The following is an 18,867-nucleotide window of genomic DNA, read 5'->3' on the forward strand; positions in this document are numbered from 1 at the left end:
CTTGATGATGCCATTTTACTGGATAGATCAAATAAATTTGTTAGAATTTTTTTATAATCCTTTTAATATCCATAAGTTTCTATTCTTTTTGGAGAAATATAATTTTTAAGATTATTTAGATGAAATTTTTTTCATTGGATTATTACATTAATACTATTTTCATATATAGAATATGCTTTTATTAAATTAATATTTTTTGTATGAGGTTTTTCTAAGAATTCAAATTTTAATTTTTGTAATTATTTTTAAAAGAGATGGAATTATTATTTATTCTATATGTAATAATTAATCCTATAAAAAGTGCTCGTAGGATTACGGTATGATGTATATAATTAACTCGAACAAATGTAATTTTAATTAAAAAAATCCATTGTTTAATATTGATGTTTTTGTTTTTCAATTAACATTTAATTTAGAATTGTTAGCAGCTAAATATTTTTCATTGTTATTTTCTTAAAAAAATTTAGGTACTATTCTTGATTTTATAAAATTTAAATCAGCACCAATATCAAAATGAGCTATTGTATTAATTTTAAAATTTTCTGAAAATATTAGATTTATTTTTAGCATTTATTTTCTAAGAGTTATTTATCTTAATACAAAGAGAAAGTCTTTTGGAATTTTGCCAAGGTTTCATTGTTTTTAATTTCATTATCTTTAGATTATTCAGAATTTTCAGTATTAATATTATTTAATATTTCGTTTATTATTTCAGAATATTTCTTTTGTTTTTCTTTTAATTTTTTTAGCTCTAGTTTTATTTCTTTTATATCTTTTGTAAATCTTGGATTGTTATCTCCATTTTTTTTATTTTCTTTCTTTTTTCTAAATTATTGTTTAAGTCGTAAGTATTTTAAGAAGTATTTGGTAAATTAATATTTTTTTTATTTGATTTTTCTTCTTTATTTTCTTTGAGAGATTTTAAAATTTTATCATGATAATCCTTTTGAATATTGAGATCATTTATGTTTTTTAGAATATCAAAAAGGAATTATTGATATTTTGAAAGGAAATTAATTTGTTTTTTAGATTTGTTACTAGATGTAATTAATTCATCTATTTGTAAATATTCATTTTCATATTTAGATTTAGAAGAAAAATTTTCAAATTATGAATCATATATAAGACTAAGAAAAATCAATTAAGAGATTAGAAATTTTATTTAATATTTTTTATTTAATTCTCATTTATTTAATGGTTTATTTAATCTACAATAATTATTAGTAAACCCTTTTTTATGACATTTATAACATTCAAAATCTTTAAAGGATTTTTTATGATTTTGTTTGGAATTTTTAATTTTCTTATTAGGTTTCTTATAAAATTTTCTTTTGATTTAGAATTTTTCTTATTGTATTTTAAAAAATTTCCATATGGTTTTTTACGAGATTCACTACAGTTTAATAGGCATTTAGAATGAGATGGCTTATTAGGATTTATATAGAATTGTTGACAGAAAGTTCCTAGTTATTGTTTTGTTCTTTTCATTTCCCATTTTAAATGTTTTTGTAATTTTAAATCTTGATATATTTTTAAACTTTCTCATTGAGTTAGACTAATTAATTGACTATAAGTAAATTCATCATAAGGAATTATTTGTTTTTCACATGATTTCCTAATTTTATTTCTAACATTTTCTCCTAAAAGAATTGGTAATTTGTGCAGGCTTATACCCAACGTAATCTGTGGGACTATCCAAATGTTGAAGTTGAAAATGATGTTGGCACAACTACTAGTATATGTTGGGGATTGATGTAGAGTTTAGAAGGGGTGAATAAACTCTTTCCTTTGCCGATAGATTTTGCAAAGGGTGCTAGAATCTTGTTAGAGATTGTAGCTGTTCTTGTTCAAGATTACGTCCAGCAAATCACAATAATAAGTGCGAAAACAATCCGATGGAGTAGGGTGAAAAACAATAGTAACAATAGGCAATACAACAGTAGTTGTTTCTAGAAGTTCGAAGATAAAATCTTCTACGTCTCCCCTTCTTCTGTTTCCAAAATGTTTCACTAAAAGACTTTGGATTTTACAGTACAACACTCGCACACACCCACTTCAGCATGAATTATCCTTTGCCTACTGAAACTCTTAGTAACTCAACACAATATGATTCAATATGTTAAGGTTCTGGAAAAGACTCTTTTCCAGTTTACAAACTCTTCTTCAAAGGAATATCGTAAGGCGTTTTACTAGAAGAGGTGAAGAAACAGTAGTACCAAGTGATCTCCAAAGATCAGATGTAAGATATTAAGCGTGTACTGCTTTTCTACAAATTGAGCTTGAAGATAACGATTGGTTCACGGTTGCTCAAAGTAACGTTAGATAGATAGTATGTTTCTTGATAAAGAATCAGCAATGTTGTCTAAATGGGTTTGATCCATATATATAGATAACGTGATTCCAACGTCTATAATCAAAACGGCTTCTTTGATTTCTGATAGAAACAGCTTTATTGCCAACAATAGGTTTTGCAAAAAGGCTTCAGAACAATCAGTCTTGTTACATACTAAAATAGGTAATGCGTATTAAATGACTTTGTTCAGCATTAATGAAGCATTTAATACTCGTACTTGGTAAAGTAAGGGTAACATTTAATATATCAAGGATAGGTTCTGTTTCTATTAGTGAGTCAAGTTCTGCCTCTGTTTTCTAAACTGATAAGTACTCGAAGAGTACTGCTTAGTTAAGGCGACATGAAAACTTATGTTTTTATAGTTTTCTGGTTTCACTTAACGAGAACTACTGGTTTTGTATATCATCACCGCAATTAAATTAAGTCTATCAATTTTCTCCTTTGCGGTGATGCCAAAACCTAGAAGTGAGTAAGAAGAGAGCAGTTAAATCACAAGAGATAACAATTATAAACTGAAGGGTAAGTAAATAGTAAATCAGAGTTAAAAGAAAAAAATTAATCATCTGTTTCAATGTCTCTGAAAAGTGTGTCATCGTCATCCAGAGGTTCCTGGCTTCTGAGGGATGATTCTGCTAGATGATGTCTTTCCGATCTACCTTCCTCTGTTCTTACTTCGCTTTCCCCTTTTTGGCATCAAGGCGAGTGAGCACTTCATCCATTCGACCTGACAGACTGATAATGCTATCATTCATCATTTCCAAAAATGAGACTTGATTCGAAACACGATCATTCATAATCTGAATAGATTGAGATTGGGACTCAACCTTGGTGTCAATGGATTCCAGTTTCAAATCAATAGCCTCCATTTTAGTCGAAATTGATCAAAGAGATTACTCATGATCAGCAACTGTTCGTAGAACATCGGATTGTCCAAGAACTGTGTTGGCGTGACTGGTCAAAACATTCTTCCTGAAGAGTTCAGATTCAACCTCAAGCTTAGCTAACAATTCTGCCGTTTTAATGACATTACTCGTTATGTGATCTTGGAAGAATTTGGTGGCGTTGACTTCACCAGCATGTTCAAAAGACATCTTTTTGATGATCTCTGAGATTCTTTCAATATCCGTTTAAGCGAATCAATCTCAAATTCAAGATCAAAATGTTCTTCATCGGAGGATGGAATTTTAGCAAGCATGCGCGCAGATATTTCAGCTAGATGCGCAATGTGAGCAGTGCGAGTAGGTGACTCAGTAAGAAGAACAACTAAGGCAGTAGAGGTAGTGGGATCTGATGGACCAGTAGAGACAGCAGGAATCTGTTCAGTAGAGGATCCTGGAAATTGGCTTTCTTCTGGTTGCATGGCTTCGATGGCCTCCGACTGTTCAGCAACTGTATTTTTATCAGTCAAGATAGCTACCATTTCTCTTCAATGTTCAGAGGAGAAGATTTCCAAATTTGGCAGTGACGGAGATTTGGCAGCATCTGATTCTACTAATGGTTGAGCTACTGGAGAAGTTATCGGTTGGACCATGTCATTAGCCATGGCCGCTTCTGGTGCAGCAGAGATATCAACAACAATGGATTGAATGACTTCATCCACTGAAGCCAGTTCGCGGACAGAGATGAGAGAAGAAGAGTGAGTAGGCAATTTGGGAGAGGCAGGAGTACTAGAGACTTTAGCTTTTGGAGAAGCCATGGTTCTTTCCTCAACTGGCTTTTTCTGAGCAAATTCTGGAACAAAGCCTACTGAATATTGGACAGGCTCACCAAACGACTATTCTTGAGCAAGAAGTTTCTCATTCATCAATATCAAGTGTTCAGAGAGAATATGAATCACGTTCTGATCCTGAGCAGCAGTTGGAATCTTGGCATCAAAGTTAGATTGAAGAGTCTTTAAAACTGATTCCAGTTTTTGTCGCTTAAGCTGCTCCCGAACCTTGTGCCAGTCATTAAAGAAGGTCATTTCTTCATTTGCAGAAATTTCAATATCTTCCTGATGAAGATCAACGCCAGTAGAAACAAATGATTTGACGGCGTGAACCGGCGGTTCTTCAACAAGTTTACCTTTGCCTTTTCCTGAAGATAAGACAGTCAATACGGGTCGAAAAGCAGAAGATCCTGCAGTAGATTCACGAATGACCACTCCAAATGAGGGTCTGAGAATAGGAACAGAAGAGGTGGTGGCAACAGGGACAGCAACTGGTTTAGAGACCGAGGTGACTTCTGGTACAGAAGACACGGCTGCTGGAAAAACTTGTCGCAGTGGGACAACGTCTAAATCAGCAATTGCTGCTGTTTTCTTGATGCGAAGGAGAGTGCAGGCTTTCTTCTTGCAAGGGGTGGCAGGGACAGATGCTCGAATAGGAGCAGCAGAATCCTCAGAGACTGTTTTATCAGAATCCGTGGAGATCACCACTCTCTTTCTCTTTATCTTCTTCTGAGGTGCTTGAGCCTCAGTTTGCGCATCTCCAACCTCCTTTTTCATGGAAATAAATTCAGCTACAGTTGGCTTTGGCCTTAGCGCAAGCACGTTGTCAGCATCAGCCATTGTGACGTAGGAGGCGTCCTGATCAGTAGTAAAAGCAAAGCCAGCATCCTTGAGCATTGTGCTAATTTGAACCGCAAAACCAGAAATTTTCCGTAGCACCATATCCTTCATTACTCGAAATAGGAAAGAACTCCAATCCACTTTGTACTCAGAAGTGATGGCAATCATCACTTGAACCTTTTCTTTAGTCAGCCAATCAAACATTCCGGCCTTCACCAGCAGTGCTTTTGCTACAATGTCAGCGAGCACTTGAAATTCCATCTTCAAAAGCTTCTTAAACAGGATGGAGAGAGTTCCTCTCCAGAAGCTGAGAAACCAAGTAGAGCAACAGACATTTCCTCTTTAGAAATGCTAGAAAATTCAGAAAGACCAGAACAAGGTAGGAAGAAAGTTGATCCCAAAAGGACACCGTCGATGGAGATAGACGCGTTCCCCTGAGAATAGGTGATTTTTCCTTCTTGTATGGTTGCCTTGGCATAGAAATCCAGAAGAGCAGTTTTGTAAATAACGGCAGGTGTTTCCAAAAATTTACTGAGCCAGGATTTCTCAATAGATTGAAACATTTTGACAAGTTATTCATCCTTGATAGTTAGGACGGAGGCAAAGTTAACTTGATAAGCGTTCAAGGTGTAAGCTCCGGCCATTTCTGTAATCAAGACAAATTTTAGATAAGATCTGTAAGAGAGATAAGCAAAAGAAATCAGTAGCTAGTAGGCAAGATTCTAGAAACGTTAAAAGTGAAAGGAAATGAAAGGAGCGGTTAATAATCAAAAAGTGTACACCCGTCAGTGAAACATAAGGACACGTTTCAATATGTTTGCGGTTGAGTATTTGAAAAGTTAAACAGAGGATGTTAGAGAAAAACTAATGATTTCAAAAATTTGAAAAGTAATATAAAAAGAGCGGGCTGTCAATTGGTTACTGAAAATAACCAGAAGAGGGTTTGTCGTTTGATGATAATATCTACTGGAAGTCATAAGGTGCTGAAATATTTCCAGCACTTTAATACAAAATCAGTAGACGCATTGTTTTATCGAAAAGACAAACATCTTTTCTGCTTCTGAAAAAATACGAAAGTGACAGTCTGAAAACGATACTGTTCCCCCTAAATTAATGCAACTAATAAATGTGAAGAAACGAAATATGGGGAAGTGACAGATGATTCTTGATATTCGAGTAGTCAGATAGCCGTCTCTTCATCTCTTCAAGATTCTATATAAATGCCTGTAAGTTCACAAACTAAGTCATTTACTTTTATCAATACAAATAGGTAGAACAAGTAATCTCTCGGAGTCTTCTCCAGAGTCTGAATCAACAGAGGATTTCCAGAAGCAACTTCCAGCGTCTCGTAAGAAGATATTTGAAGACATTCTTTTTCAAGATATGAGGGCTGGGAAGAAAATCCTCAGTTTATAATATGAACAATCAGTAAGATTGTTCAAAATTATTAGGACTAGGCTGTGGAATCACCTCTTCCACAACCACAATCATTCAAGGAGAGGGGTTCCCAGCAGTCCTTAGATAGGTTCCTGCTGAAGTACTTTACACTGAAGTACTTCAAGCTGCTGATATCATCAAATGTAGTAGATAAACATTATGTAATGCTTCTGGTTTTATGAATGAAAAATCTCATTTTATTATGTCTTGTTTATCTACTGCTTTTATTGACTGAATAAGTAAATAAATGATAAGAAAAACTCAGTTTGTGTAAATCAGTAGAACAGTTCGGTTGACTTGAGACTATTCAACTTCTTCAACATTAAATGCAACTTGTCTATAAATAAGATACAAAAAATGTTATCGAAATAACAATTCGATATGTCGGACTCAAGCAATTCGGATGCCTGTAGCAGTACTCATGTCTTGGTAACACCAGAGACACTTCCTCATCTGGAGGCTTTGAAGAAGACCAATGAAGAATATATCTGGATAAAGGTCATGTCTTCATGATTCAAGGTGTAGGATCTTCATAATATGTATCAAAATGGTTTGGCTTCTACTACTGCCCAAAGAGCTACAGCAAGGAAGTACAAACGGGAGTTTGAAGTTGATCATGTTTCTGAGCTTGCTACTGATAGAGTTCTGCTACAATTGATGCTTTGGAAGGAATGGCATCAGCTAGAAAATATTTCCAGTGCATAATCTTTTAAAAGGATTAGGAGTCAAGAGTTGAATAACTGGATTTCTGAGTGGAAAGACTATGTAGGAAATGAATTAGATAGTATAACCTGGTTTCGATTAAATTCTAAATAAAATAACAATAGTTGTGACATGTTGTCTTTGTACTCTTCTGCAAATAAATCAATATTAGTCGAATAATATATAATTGATTTTACCAAAATAATCAAGTTAAATTAATTAAGCCGAGTATATTACGGAAATAAGAAAACTTATTCTCAGGCAGAGGTTTTGTAAAGATATCTGCTGCTTTTAAATCAGTAGAAACGTATTCCAGACGAATGTTCTTCTTCTGCACATGATCTTAATAAAATGATGTCTAATGTGGATGTGCTTTGTTCTAGAATTAAGTACTGGATTTTGCATAATTGCAATGGCACTGGTATTGTCACAGAAGTTAGGTGATTCAGAAGCATGAACTCCATTATCTTTAAGTTGTTATTTTATCCATAGTATTTGTGAACAGCAGCTTCCAGCAGCGAGGTATTCTGCTTCTGCAGTAGACGTAGCTATGGAAGTCTGCTTTTTACTAAAACAGGAGATCAGGCTATCACCAAGGAATTGACAAAAACCACTTGTGCTTTTCCTGTCTAGCTTGCAACCTGCATAATCAGCATCTGAATATCCAATAAGATTAAAAGATGAATCATTGGGATACAATAAGCCGACATTTTGAGTTCCCTTTAAGTACTTCAGAATACGTTTAGCAGCAATGTAATGTGACTGCTTAGGGTTAGATTGAAATCTTGCACAAATGCAAACTGCAAACATGATATTTGGTCTACTGGCAGTAAGATATAACATAGAACCAATACAACCACGATACTGAGTTACTTCTACTGGAGTTCCACTATCATCCTTATCAAGTTTAGTAGATGAGCTTATTGGAGTGGAAGCAGTAGAGCATGCTTCCATGCCAAACTTTTTCAGTAGCTCCTTGGTGTACTTAGCTTGATTTATGAAAGTTCCAGTATCAAGTTGCTTGATCTGCAGTCCTAGGAAGAATATTAATTCTCTCATCATGCTCATTTCAAACTGATCCTACATTAACTTAGCATAAATTTGCACATAATTTGGGGTTAGTTGACCCAAAAATTATGTCATCAACATAAATCAGTACTAACAAAATGTGTTTATTCTTAACTAGAGTAAATAGAGTCTTATCTACTGTGCCGATTGTAAAATCATGATTGACAAGGAATTGTGAGAGGGTGTAATACCATACTCTAGGTGCCTGTTTTAAACCATACAGGGCTTTGTGTAATTTAAATACATGATGAGGTGAGAAATGATCGATAAAACCATGAGGTTGTTCAACGTAGACCTCTTCTTGCAGTAGACCATTTAGGAATGCGCTTTTCACGTCCATTTGATAAACCTTGATATTTTTGAAAGCAGCAAAGGTCAAAAATATTCAGATGGCTTCAAGCCTTGCTACTGGTGCAAAGGTTTCATCGTAGTCTATTCCTTCTTCTTGTTTAAAACCTTGAGCTACCAATCTTGCTTTATTTCTGACCACAGTGCCTTCTTCATTTAGTTTGTTTCTGAATACCCACCGAGTTCCAATAACGGCTTGATGAGATGGTCTGGGTACAAGAAATCACACTTTATTTCTCTTAAATTGATTCAGCTCTTCTTACATTGCTTCTATCCAACTGGGATCCAGAAGAGCTTCTTCAATTTTCTTTGGTTCATCCTGGGAGATAAAAGCAGCATGTATATATTCATTAATCATTTGCCTTCTAATTCTTAACGGAGCTGCAGGATTACCAATAACCAGAGATGGAGGATGTGATTTCCTCCAAACAAAAGGGTTTAAAGAGATTTCTTCCTGGTTTGATATATTCGAAATAGGCTCAGCTGGAGCAGTAGCAGGTTCTGGAATGTTCACTTCTGGTTCTGATAAATCTTGTGCATGAACAAATGGTTCTACCAGAGGAATGTCTGGTTCTGGATTTTGAGTATCTTTAACTCTAGGTTCTGCATCATCTTCACTGTCCAGTTCCAGATGAATCCTGCCTAACCTATTACTTAGATTTGATGCGTTAGAGATTCCAGGAGCACTGCTATCCTCATCAAAGACAACATGAATAGATTCTTCAACATTAAGAGTTCTATTGTTAAAAATTCTAAAAGCTTTGCTTACTGTTGAATAATCAAGAAATAGTCCAGCATCTGATTTTGAATCAAACGCAGATAAATAATTTTTACCGTTGTTGTGAACAAAGCATATGCAACCAAATACATGAAAATATGATACGTTTGGCTTACTCCCTTTCCATATTTCATAAGGAGTCAGATTGTGCCTTTTGTTGATCATGGTTCTGTTTCGTGTGTAGTATGTTGTGTTGATTGCTTCTGCCCAGAAGCGCTGAGAGATGTCTGCATCTGCTAGCATTGTTCTAGCAGCTTCCTTAAGAGTTCTGTTTCTCCTCTCAGCCACTTCATTTTGTTGAGGCGTTCTGGCAGCTGAATATTCATGATGTATACCCTGTTCATCTAAGTATAGCTCAAGAATCTTGTTAGTAAACTCAGTACCCGGATCACTTTTGATTTTAATGATGGAAATAGATTTTTCATTTTGAATCTTTTTCAGAAGCTTGATCAGGAGACTACTGGTTTGATCTTTTCCAGTAAGAAATATTACCCATGTAAATCTAGAAAAGCCATCAATAACAACAAGTGTATACTTCATTCCCCCTATGCTCATGATAGGGATTGGACCAAACAGGTCCATATGCAATAATTCCAAACACCTTGAAGTTGAATTACTACCTTTATTCTTGAAGCTAGATCTCACATGCTTCCCAAGTTGACATGCAGAACATACATGATTTTTAACAAAGTTAATATCGGGCAGTCCATCAACTATGTTCTGCTTCTTGAGATTATTGATTGACTTGAAATTCAGGTGATTCAATCTCTTGTGCAAGAGCCAATGCTTATCAGCAACAGAGGCAACTAAAGATGTAGGAACAATAGCATGATCTAAGTTCCATGAAACTTTGTAGGTGTTGTCTTCCCTCTTTCCAGTTAATACAGTAGACTCAGCAGAATCTTTAACTGTACATATGTGCTTCTGAAAAGCTACAGAATAACCATTATCACACAGTTGACTAATGCTAATCAAATTATAACAGAGATTCTCAACCAGTAGTACATCATTGATAGTTATGTTACCATGAATAATCTTACCATTACCTTTTGAGTTGTCCCCAAAGGTTATCTCTGGTCCAGTACAACTCATTACTTTTGATAGCAGATGTTTCTGTCCAGTCATGTGTCTGGAGCATCCACTATCCAGATACCATGTGGAGCTGCTGATTTTGATTTTCTTCTGTTGTTCCTGCAAACACAAGTTTTAGTATCTGGTACCCAAATCTATTTGGGTCCAAGCCTTATCAGTCTTTTTGTGACACCCTGTCTTGAAACTAGACCTCAAGGAATGCCACATTCCCTAATAATACCTCATAAGAGAATTATGTATCTTTAGAAGTATCACAGGCAGTAATAAGAACTATCAAAGAACTTTATTAGCGGAAGCGAAACGTACAAGTACTAGTAAATTACGATAAAGTTTTACATGTCCAAACTAACATAGACGGTAAGAGTGACAATGACGTAAACATTTCAGACAAACTGACTCATAGACTAAATGACTTATTGTGCCTTCCAGCAATTTATTCCAGACAAAAACTGGCGGATCATACATCGACATTTCTCTCTTTATCCAAATCCTGGTTACCTGGCTCTGGAAATTACAATAGATAAAGAAAAATAGAGATGTTAAGTCTTTAAGAACTTAGTGAGATTTAAATAAAGGTAAATATGATACTCAAATTCGAAAGATGGATACAATGGATAAAGGATCAACATCCGGTTATATGAGTACACATAAATAATAATTAGTAAAGAATAACGAGCCAGGTGAACTAATATACCCGGACCAAAGTCACGTTGTTCAATGGACTCAATCTCCAGACCATATTCCGTTGTCCAGGGCTCTGTTTTGGTCAATCACCTTATCATTCAGTCATTCATTCATTTATTCGATGATTAACCAAAACTTCATTCAGTGGAAGCTTGATAAGAGTCACATCTAGTATGATGATATTACAATGAGAATGTTACATTGAAGCATTCACTCATTTCGGAAAGGTAGTAGCGGCATGAATAAAGAGTCAGTAAGATATAAAAGAACATTCAGGATGGGGCATATTTAATATGCATCAACGCGATTCAAAGATACAAAATTTATGCACAAGCGTAAGAAATCAATAATCCGTAGTGAATATCATTAAAGAATATAATATCATATCATAATTTCCAGGCCAATTGCCAAGGGCTATATAAGAAGAACGATAAAGAATTTCTTCACCTTGAGACTTACTATAGATGAGAGTGAGAGTTCCAAGTTCAAGTCAATCCTATTGACCAATGTGATTTATCATTAGTATAGTAAACATATTTTTTGATATAGATTATCCCTAAATTTTTACCAAAATAAAGAATATAACTTTATAAACTTTATTTATTGATTAAAAGTTCATAAAAAAATTATTTTATTTAATTAATATTTCTTTGTCAAAATTATTTTCTAATACTCAAAAATATCTTTAAAATTTACAATAATTAATATTTGACTCCAAAAAATTATAATATTTCCTATAACAACTCTTATTATAATATTAACTGGAAAAAGAATTCAAAATAGGTAATATTTGAAATTATTTTATCATTAATCGATATATATAACATTTAATATATAACTCACAAAAATCATAATAAATAACTTGTGAGTCGAAAAATTATCAAACTTCATAGCTACTTCCAATGATATATTTTTCAAGTATTGAAGGCTATGAATACTTATACAAAGGTTTATATAATCATATAGATAGTATATCATATCCGAAAATCATAGTATTTTCCTTTAAAAATTTACAGTAAATACAATACTCATCCAAAATTTATGAAACTTGTACAGCAGCCTGGAATCATACAGAGAATGCTTCGGAAAATAAAATTTTCATTTTTCGTCGGCGCGTGTGTTACATGCGTCGGTTCCGTCGGCGCGTGGCCGGCGTCCAGCCACCACGCGCGGCTACTCTTTTTCCAGCAAACGTAAAATATGATTTCCTACAACTCTTATGTTAAATGATTTCTGAAATTCCAGAAGTGAAGGGTGCATTTTATAGGCAATGATCAAGCCTTATCTCCAATCTATGATTAACAAATCTTGATCACCGGTTGGGCAAGAAGGGAGGTGGTGTGTTGGTTAAGCAACTATGATGATGGTATGTAGGTATGTATGCATGTATGAATGTGTGTATATAAATATAATATATTAGTTATTTCATTCATTTATATATATATTTAAAATATAATAATTAATAAAATTTAGTAATTATAATATATGCAAATACCATTTAAGTTATGGGGTGCTACAATCTCCCCACCTTCAAGGAATCTGGTCTCCAGATTCGAATAGCTCTGGGTATTGTTGTCTAATATCCTCTTCTTTCTCCCATGTGGCTTCCTCAATGTTTTGGTTCCTCCAGAGTACTTTGACGAGTTGAACTTGTCTATTGCGAAGTTCTTTGATTCTCTGGTCAAGTATCCGAACAGGTTGTTCCTCGTATGTCAAATCTCCTTCTAGGGTTAAATGTGCAGGGTCCTCTATGGGTGTTGAGTCAGTGAAGCATTTTCTTAATTGGGATACATGAAACACGTTATGTATTCCAGATAGTGTCTTAGGTAGCTGGAGTTGGTAGGCTGCAGATCCTATTCTTTTCAGAATTTCAAAGGGCCCTACAAATCGAGGTTGTAACTTTCCCTTTTTTCCTGCCCTTCGGATTCCTTTCCTTGGAGATATTTTGAGGAGTACTTGATCTCCCACAGCAAATACTAAGTCCTTTATTCTTTTATCAGCATAGCTCTTTTGTCGACTTTGATCTGATTGTATCATTTGCTTGATGATGTGTACTTTATCAATTGCTTCTTCTATAATATTTGGCTTTATAGAGCGAGTTTTCCAATCCTTAGTGCACCGCCATTCTTCAAGATCCCAGTTCAGAGGGGAACGACATTTTCGTCCGTATAAAGCTTCATAAGGAGCCATTTGAATTGTAGCCTGGTAGCTATTATTATATGCAAATTCTATGAGGGGTAGATGATTTCCCCAGCTGTCTCCAAAATCTAAAATACAGATGCGGAGCATATCTTCCAAGGTCTGGATATTTCTTTCAGATTGTCCGTCTGTCTCAGGGTGAGATGATGTGCTGAAATTTAACTTTGTCCCAAGGCATTCCAGAAGCTTCTTCCACAATCTGGAGGTAAATTTTAGATCTCGGTCTGAAACAATTGTTGAGGGTATCCCATGCAAACGAATGATTTCTTTTTGGTATAGACCAGCTAGTTTTCCACTCCATATTTACTACTCACTGGAATGATGTGAGCGGATTTTGTTAAACGGTCTACCACAACCCAGATACTATCAAAGCCTCCTTTCATAAGAGGTAACCCTAACACAAAATCCATGGTTACATGATCCCATTTCCACTCAGGAATTGGGAGAGGTTGTAAAAGCCCTGATGGTCTTTGATGCTTTGCCTTCACCATTTGACATGTAAGGCATTTCCTTACGAAATCTGCAACATCTCGTTTCATGCCTTTCCACCAAAAGTTTTGTTTTAAGTCTTGGTACATTTTGGCTCCTCCAGGATCGTTGGTGAATCGAGATCTATGAGATTCTTCCAAAACTTCCTCTTTTAATGAGACGGGTACATAAATCCGTTTACGATAGCAAAATATACCCTGAGGGTTAGTGGTGAAATCAGAATCTTGCCCTCCTTTGGTCTCTTTTAGCTTAATTACATCGGGATCAATGTCCTTACTTTGCTTGATTCTGGAGTTGAATTCTGGTTCGACTCTTAGTCCTGCTAGATGACCACGTTAATGTATGTGTAACAAGTTTTTTGACTTGACTTGGTTAGTTTCTCTTCCTCCAAGATGGGCTATACTAGCTCTACTCAAAGCATCTGCCACCGCGTTGGCCTTCCCTGGATGGTATAGTATAGAGCAATCATAATCTTCTAGGAATTCCATCCACCGACGTTGTCTCATATTTAACTCCTTTTGAGTAAATAAATACTTCAAACTCTTGTGGTCAGTATAAATGTCAAATGTCGCACCGTATAAATAATGCCGCCATTTTGCTAGGGCAAATACTATTGCACCCAACTCCAAATCATGAGTCAGATAGTTATTCTCATGAATCTTTAACTTCCTTGAAGCATAGGCAATGACCTTCCCATTTTGCATCAATACACATCCCAATCCTTCTTTGGAGGCATAAGTGTAAACCGTGAACCCTTCTGTTCCTTCTGGTAGGGTTAAGACTGGGGCGCTAGTAAGCATCTTTTTTAGTACCTGAAAGCTTTCTTCACACCTTTGGTTCCATTGGAATGTATTATCTTTGCGAGTAAGTTGGGTTAGTGGGGCTGCAATTTTTGCAAAGTCTTGGATGAATCTACGATAGTACCCTGCTAAGCCAAGAAAGCTTCGAACTTCGGTTACATTGCTTGGTTGTCTCCACTACATTATTGCATCTATCTTTGTAAGATCTACTTCAAGACAATTTTCTGAAATTATGTGGCCTAAGAATGTCACCTTTTCCAACCAAAACTCGCATTTGCTGAGTTTTGCATATAACTGATTTTCTTTTAGTGCCTGGAGAACTGTCCTTAGATGATGTGCGTGCTCTTCCTTGCTTTTCGAGTAAACAAGGATGTCATTGATGAAAATGACTACGAACTTGTCTAAATATGGTTGGAAGACTCGATGCATCAGATCCATGAAAGCAGCTGGCGCATTTGTCAATCCGAACGGCATCACTGCAAATTCGTAGTGGCCATACCGAGTGTTAAAAGCGTCTTGGGTATATCTTCTTCTCGGATTCGCAGCTGGTAGTATCCTTGCCTTAGGTCCATCTTCGAATAAACTCTAGATCCTTGGAGTGCATCGAACAATTCGTCAATTCGTGGCAGTGGATATTTGTTTTTTATAGTCACATTATTTAGATCTCGATAGTCGATGCATAGCCTTAGCGTTCCATCTTTTTTCTTTACGAAAACACCGGGGCAACCCATTGTGATGAGCTGGGTCGTATGTATTTTCTTTCAATAATCTCTTTTAATTGGATCTTTAATTCTTTTAATTCTGCAGGTGCCATTCGGTACAAGGTTTCGGACTTGGGCATTGCTCCGGGTGTTAGCTTATAGAGAACTCAATCTCTCTTTGTGGAGGCAAGGAATTGATTTCTTCGGGAAAGATTTCGGGAAAGTTTTGAACAACAGGGATTTCAGATACCTTGTGTTGATCGTGCGGCTTGTTGATCAAATATGCTAGAAATCCTTTCCCTCCCTTTTTATTTATAGTCTGGGATTCTTTGGCAGATATTGATGTTACGGGGAAAGACTCCTCCTTGCGGTTTCCAAATTTTCTGTTTCCCAAATTTGAGAGTTTTACCTTTTTGGAGTAACAATCTAATTGTGCCTGGTGTCTAAACAACCAATCCATCCCTAATATGACATCATAACCTTGAATAGGGAGCTCAATTAAATCGGCCATATATGTTTCCCCATCAATTTCTAGAGGACAGCCTTTGTAGAGAACTTCACTAAGTAACTTATTTCCCATTGGTGAACTAACTTCCAAGATATAAGGTATTTTTACAGATGTTGTTTCTAGATTGTGAACAAAAGTGCTAGAAACAAATGAGTGTGTCGCTCCAGGATCAAATAAAGCTTTTCCAATTTTTGAAAGGAGAATAATCGTACCTTCAACTACAGCAGTGGGATCGATATCATCTTCATTTCCTGTGAGTGCAAAAACTCGGGCTGGAATCTTGGGTTTTTGAGCAGTTTTTGCTGGTATGAGCTGAGATTTCTGTGGACATTCCTGAATGCGATGTTGATCTCTTCCACAAACCAAGCATTTTCCATTCTTTCTCCAGCCTTTTTCTTCGTTATGGTTAGCTAACCCACAGTAACCACATCTTTGCTTGTTAGCTCCTCCTTGAAAATTTTGTTTTGATGTACCTTCTTTCTTGTCAAGCTGAATCTCACTTCCATACTTCCTCTTCTTTTGGCTGACTTCAGTGAAATTCGGGTTACGTGATCTTTTTTCTGATTCTTCTCGCTTAAGGAGTGTTTTGATTTCCGATTCCACTCGTAGAGCCTGGTTGACTGCGATATTATAATCAGTTACTTCTGAGGATAGCGTTGACCAGCGAATTTCTAGTTTTAACCCTTCTACGAACTTTCTCGTCTTCCTTGGTTCGTCTTCCAGGAATTGAGGGGCATAGTGGATTAAGCGGTGAAACTCAGCCTCGTACTGAGCTACTGTCAGAGATCCTTGAACCAGGTCCATAAACTTCTTTTCTCGAGCGTTTCGTACAACTTGGGTAATATATTTTCATTCGAATTCTTTTGTGAAGTTCTCCCGTGTTCTGGGGTATTGTTTCGGTTCCACTGATGATCTGTGACTCTCCACCAATTGTATGCAGCATCCTCGAATTGGTAGGTAGATAGATTTATTTTTTGTTCATCAGAGAAGTTATGAACGGAAAATATCTTCTTGATCTTGGTCAGCCAAGACTCAGCTTGGGTTGCATCCGGGGTCCCTTGGAACCTTGGAGGATTGAATTGAAGGAAATGTTCAAAGGTCCGATCGCCCGTATCCTGGTTCCTTGGTGGATTCTGGCAATACTGAAAGAATTGCTGCATCATTTCGAGTATATGGCGAGGATTAGGTTCTTCTTGTGGTATGCGCTCCTCTCTACGTGGATTATTTTTCTCTTCTTGTCTCCGCTTGGTTGCTTCCATTCGAAGATGCCATGAAGTTGCTATAGTGAGAATTTTCTTTCATAAATAAGAATTTGTGCAATAACAGTTTAAGCTAATCAATAACATATACCATGATATAATTATCTTACTACAAAAGCAGTCATCATTTATAGAGAAAAATCGATAACTACTAGAGAATTTACCATCAAGTCAGAAAAGTTATCACATCAAATAATTTACTAGACCTACTAATACGAGATATCGTTAATTGATAAAAAAACAAAAGGTGATGATTTTTTTTTTAACAATACAACTAATAATCAAAGTCTAGAACAACTCCTCAGTAATAAAAGTCGACTCGGCGACGGATGCAACCTCATCATCTGATATCTCGATGATAACCTCATCAGCAATATCTCCAAGCAAAGGTAAAGGGTCCTCTCCCCAAAATGGTCCTAGCTGCACTATCAATGGCGGCTCCTCAGAAAACTTCTCCAGGTCAGACTCGTACTCGGGGTCTGTCAGCCACCCATCCTCCTCTAAAGCTGGTGGTAATGGGGGTAACTCGGGCTCCTGAAGTGGAAGAACTGGTGGATCAGAAAGAGGGACAACTGGTGGGTCAGCAAATGGAATGACTGGTGGATCAACTGGTGGGACTACTGGTGGATCAACTGCTAGGTGCTCGGTAGGAATGTTGCTAGGTCCTGCTCCATCTCGAAGGCTGGTAATACTTGCTAACACTGGCTCTAATCCATAAATAGCATAGTCGAACATAGTACGAACCTGAGTAAGAATATAATCAAAATGAATCTCAGAGTAATACTCCGCTCTCTGCAGGGCTCTCACCTCTCGATCAACAAACTCGTGTAACTCAGACAGGCTCAAGATCATCCGATCTCTCTCATACACCGCTCGACCTATGTCACCCCTATAGGGTGGAATCTGTCTCATCAGCGCATCCTCCAAGGGAGTGGGATAATACTCCGTAATCCCCATGGCATCAATGTGCCATCTATAAATAGCTAACTGGTTCCTCATGTCTTGATTCTCTTGAGTTAAGCGATAAATCTCCACTTCAATAAGACTCTATCAGTCGCCCTAGCGGCCCTCACTCTATCACGATCCTCAGCAATCTGAAGAGTAACATGGTCAGGATAATACGATAAACCTCGAACTCCAGGTGTGAAAGTCAAGGTCGGGGAATCTGTGCGGACAAAAATAGTGTCTAAATGACCTCCCTGGCTACTGGTAGAGTCGGACATCCTGTGATAAATTAATAAATTTCTGGAAACAATAATGAGTAATTAGCATATATTAAAAGAATCATAATATTTTTTTTTTATTTTTAATTTTAACATTTCTAGGTAACCTATCCTAGCATGATGCTGGCTCTGATACCACCTCTGTGACACCCTGTCTTGAAACTAGACCTCAAGGAATGCCACATTCCCTAATAATACCTCATAAGAGAATTATGTCTCTTTAGAAGTATCACAGGCAATAATAAGAACTATCAAAGAACTTTATTAGCGGAAGCGAAACGTACAAGTACTAATAAATTACGATAAAGTTTTACATGTCCAAACTAACATAGACGGTAAAAGTGACAATGACGTAAACATTTCAGACAAACTGACTCATAGACTAAATGACTTATTATGCCTTCCAGCAATTTATTCCAGACAACAACTGGCGGATCATACATCGACATTTCTCTCTTTATCCAAATCCTGGTTACCTGGCTCTGGAAATTACAATAGATAAAGAAAAATAGAGAGGTTAAGTCTTTAAGAACTTAGTGAGATTTAAATAAATGTAAATATGATACTCAAATTCGAAAGATGGATACAATGGACAAAGGATCAACATCCGGTTATATGAGTACACATAAATAATAATTAGTAAAGAATAACGAGCCAGGTGAACTAATATACCCGGAC

General features: G+C 36.2%; 2 protein-coding genes across 2 annotated transcripts; both read right to left on the reverse strand.

Moving 5' to 3' along the window:
* Nucleotides 1-12,540: 12,540 nt before the first annotated feature.
* LOC142505890 (uncharacterized) lies at nucleotides 12,541-13,200 on the reverse strand. Its single transcript, XM_075619035.1, has one exon. It carries the CDS (start codon nucleotides 13,198-13,200, stop codon nucleotides 12,541-12,543), a length of 660 nt encoding a protein of 219 aa, XP_075475150.1.
* A 2,150-nt stretch (nucleotides 13,201-15,350) lies between these two features.
* On the reverse strand, nucleotides 15,351-16,511 carry LOC142505908 (uncharacterized). Its single transcript, XM_075619053.1, has one exon. The coding sequence runs from the start codon at nucleotides 16,509-16,511 to the stop codon at nucleotides 15,351-15,353; it is 1,161 nt and encodes a 386-aa protein (XP_075475168.1).
* Between the last annotated feature and the right edge of the window lie 2,356 nt (nucleotides 16,512-18,867).

Source organism: Primulina tabacum, chromosome 1 (genome assembly GCF_025594145.1).
Source record: "Primulina tabacum isolate GXHZ01 chromosome 1, ASM2559414v2, whole genome shotgun sequence".
NCBI lineage: Eukaryota > Viridiplantae > Streptophyta > Magnoliopsida > Lamiales > Gesneriaceae > Primulina > Primulina tabacum.

Coding starts and splice junctions, on each gene's coding strand:
- LOC142505890 (XM_075619035.1), bottom strand. CDS start 13,200: ATGGCTCCTTATGAAGCTTTATACGGACGAAAATGTCGTTCCCCTCTG.
- LOC142505908 (XM_075619053.1), bottom strand. CDS start 16,511: ATGGACCTGGTTCAAGGATCTCTGACAGTAGCTCAGTACGAGGCTGAG.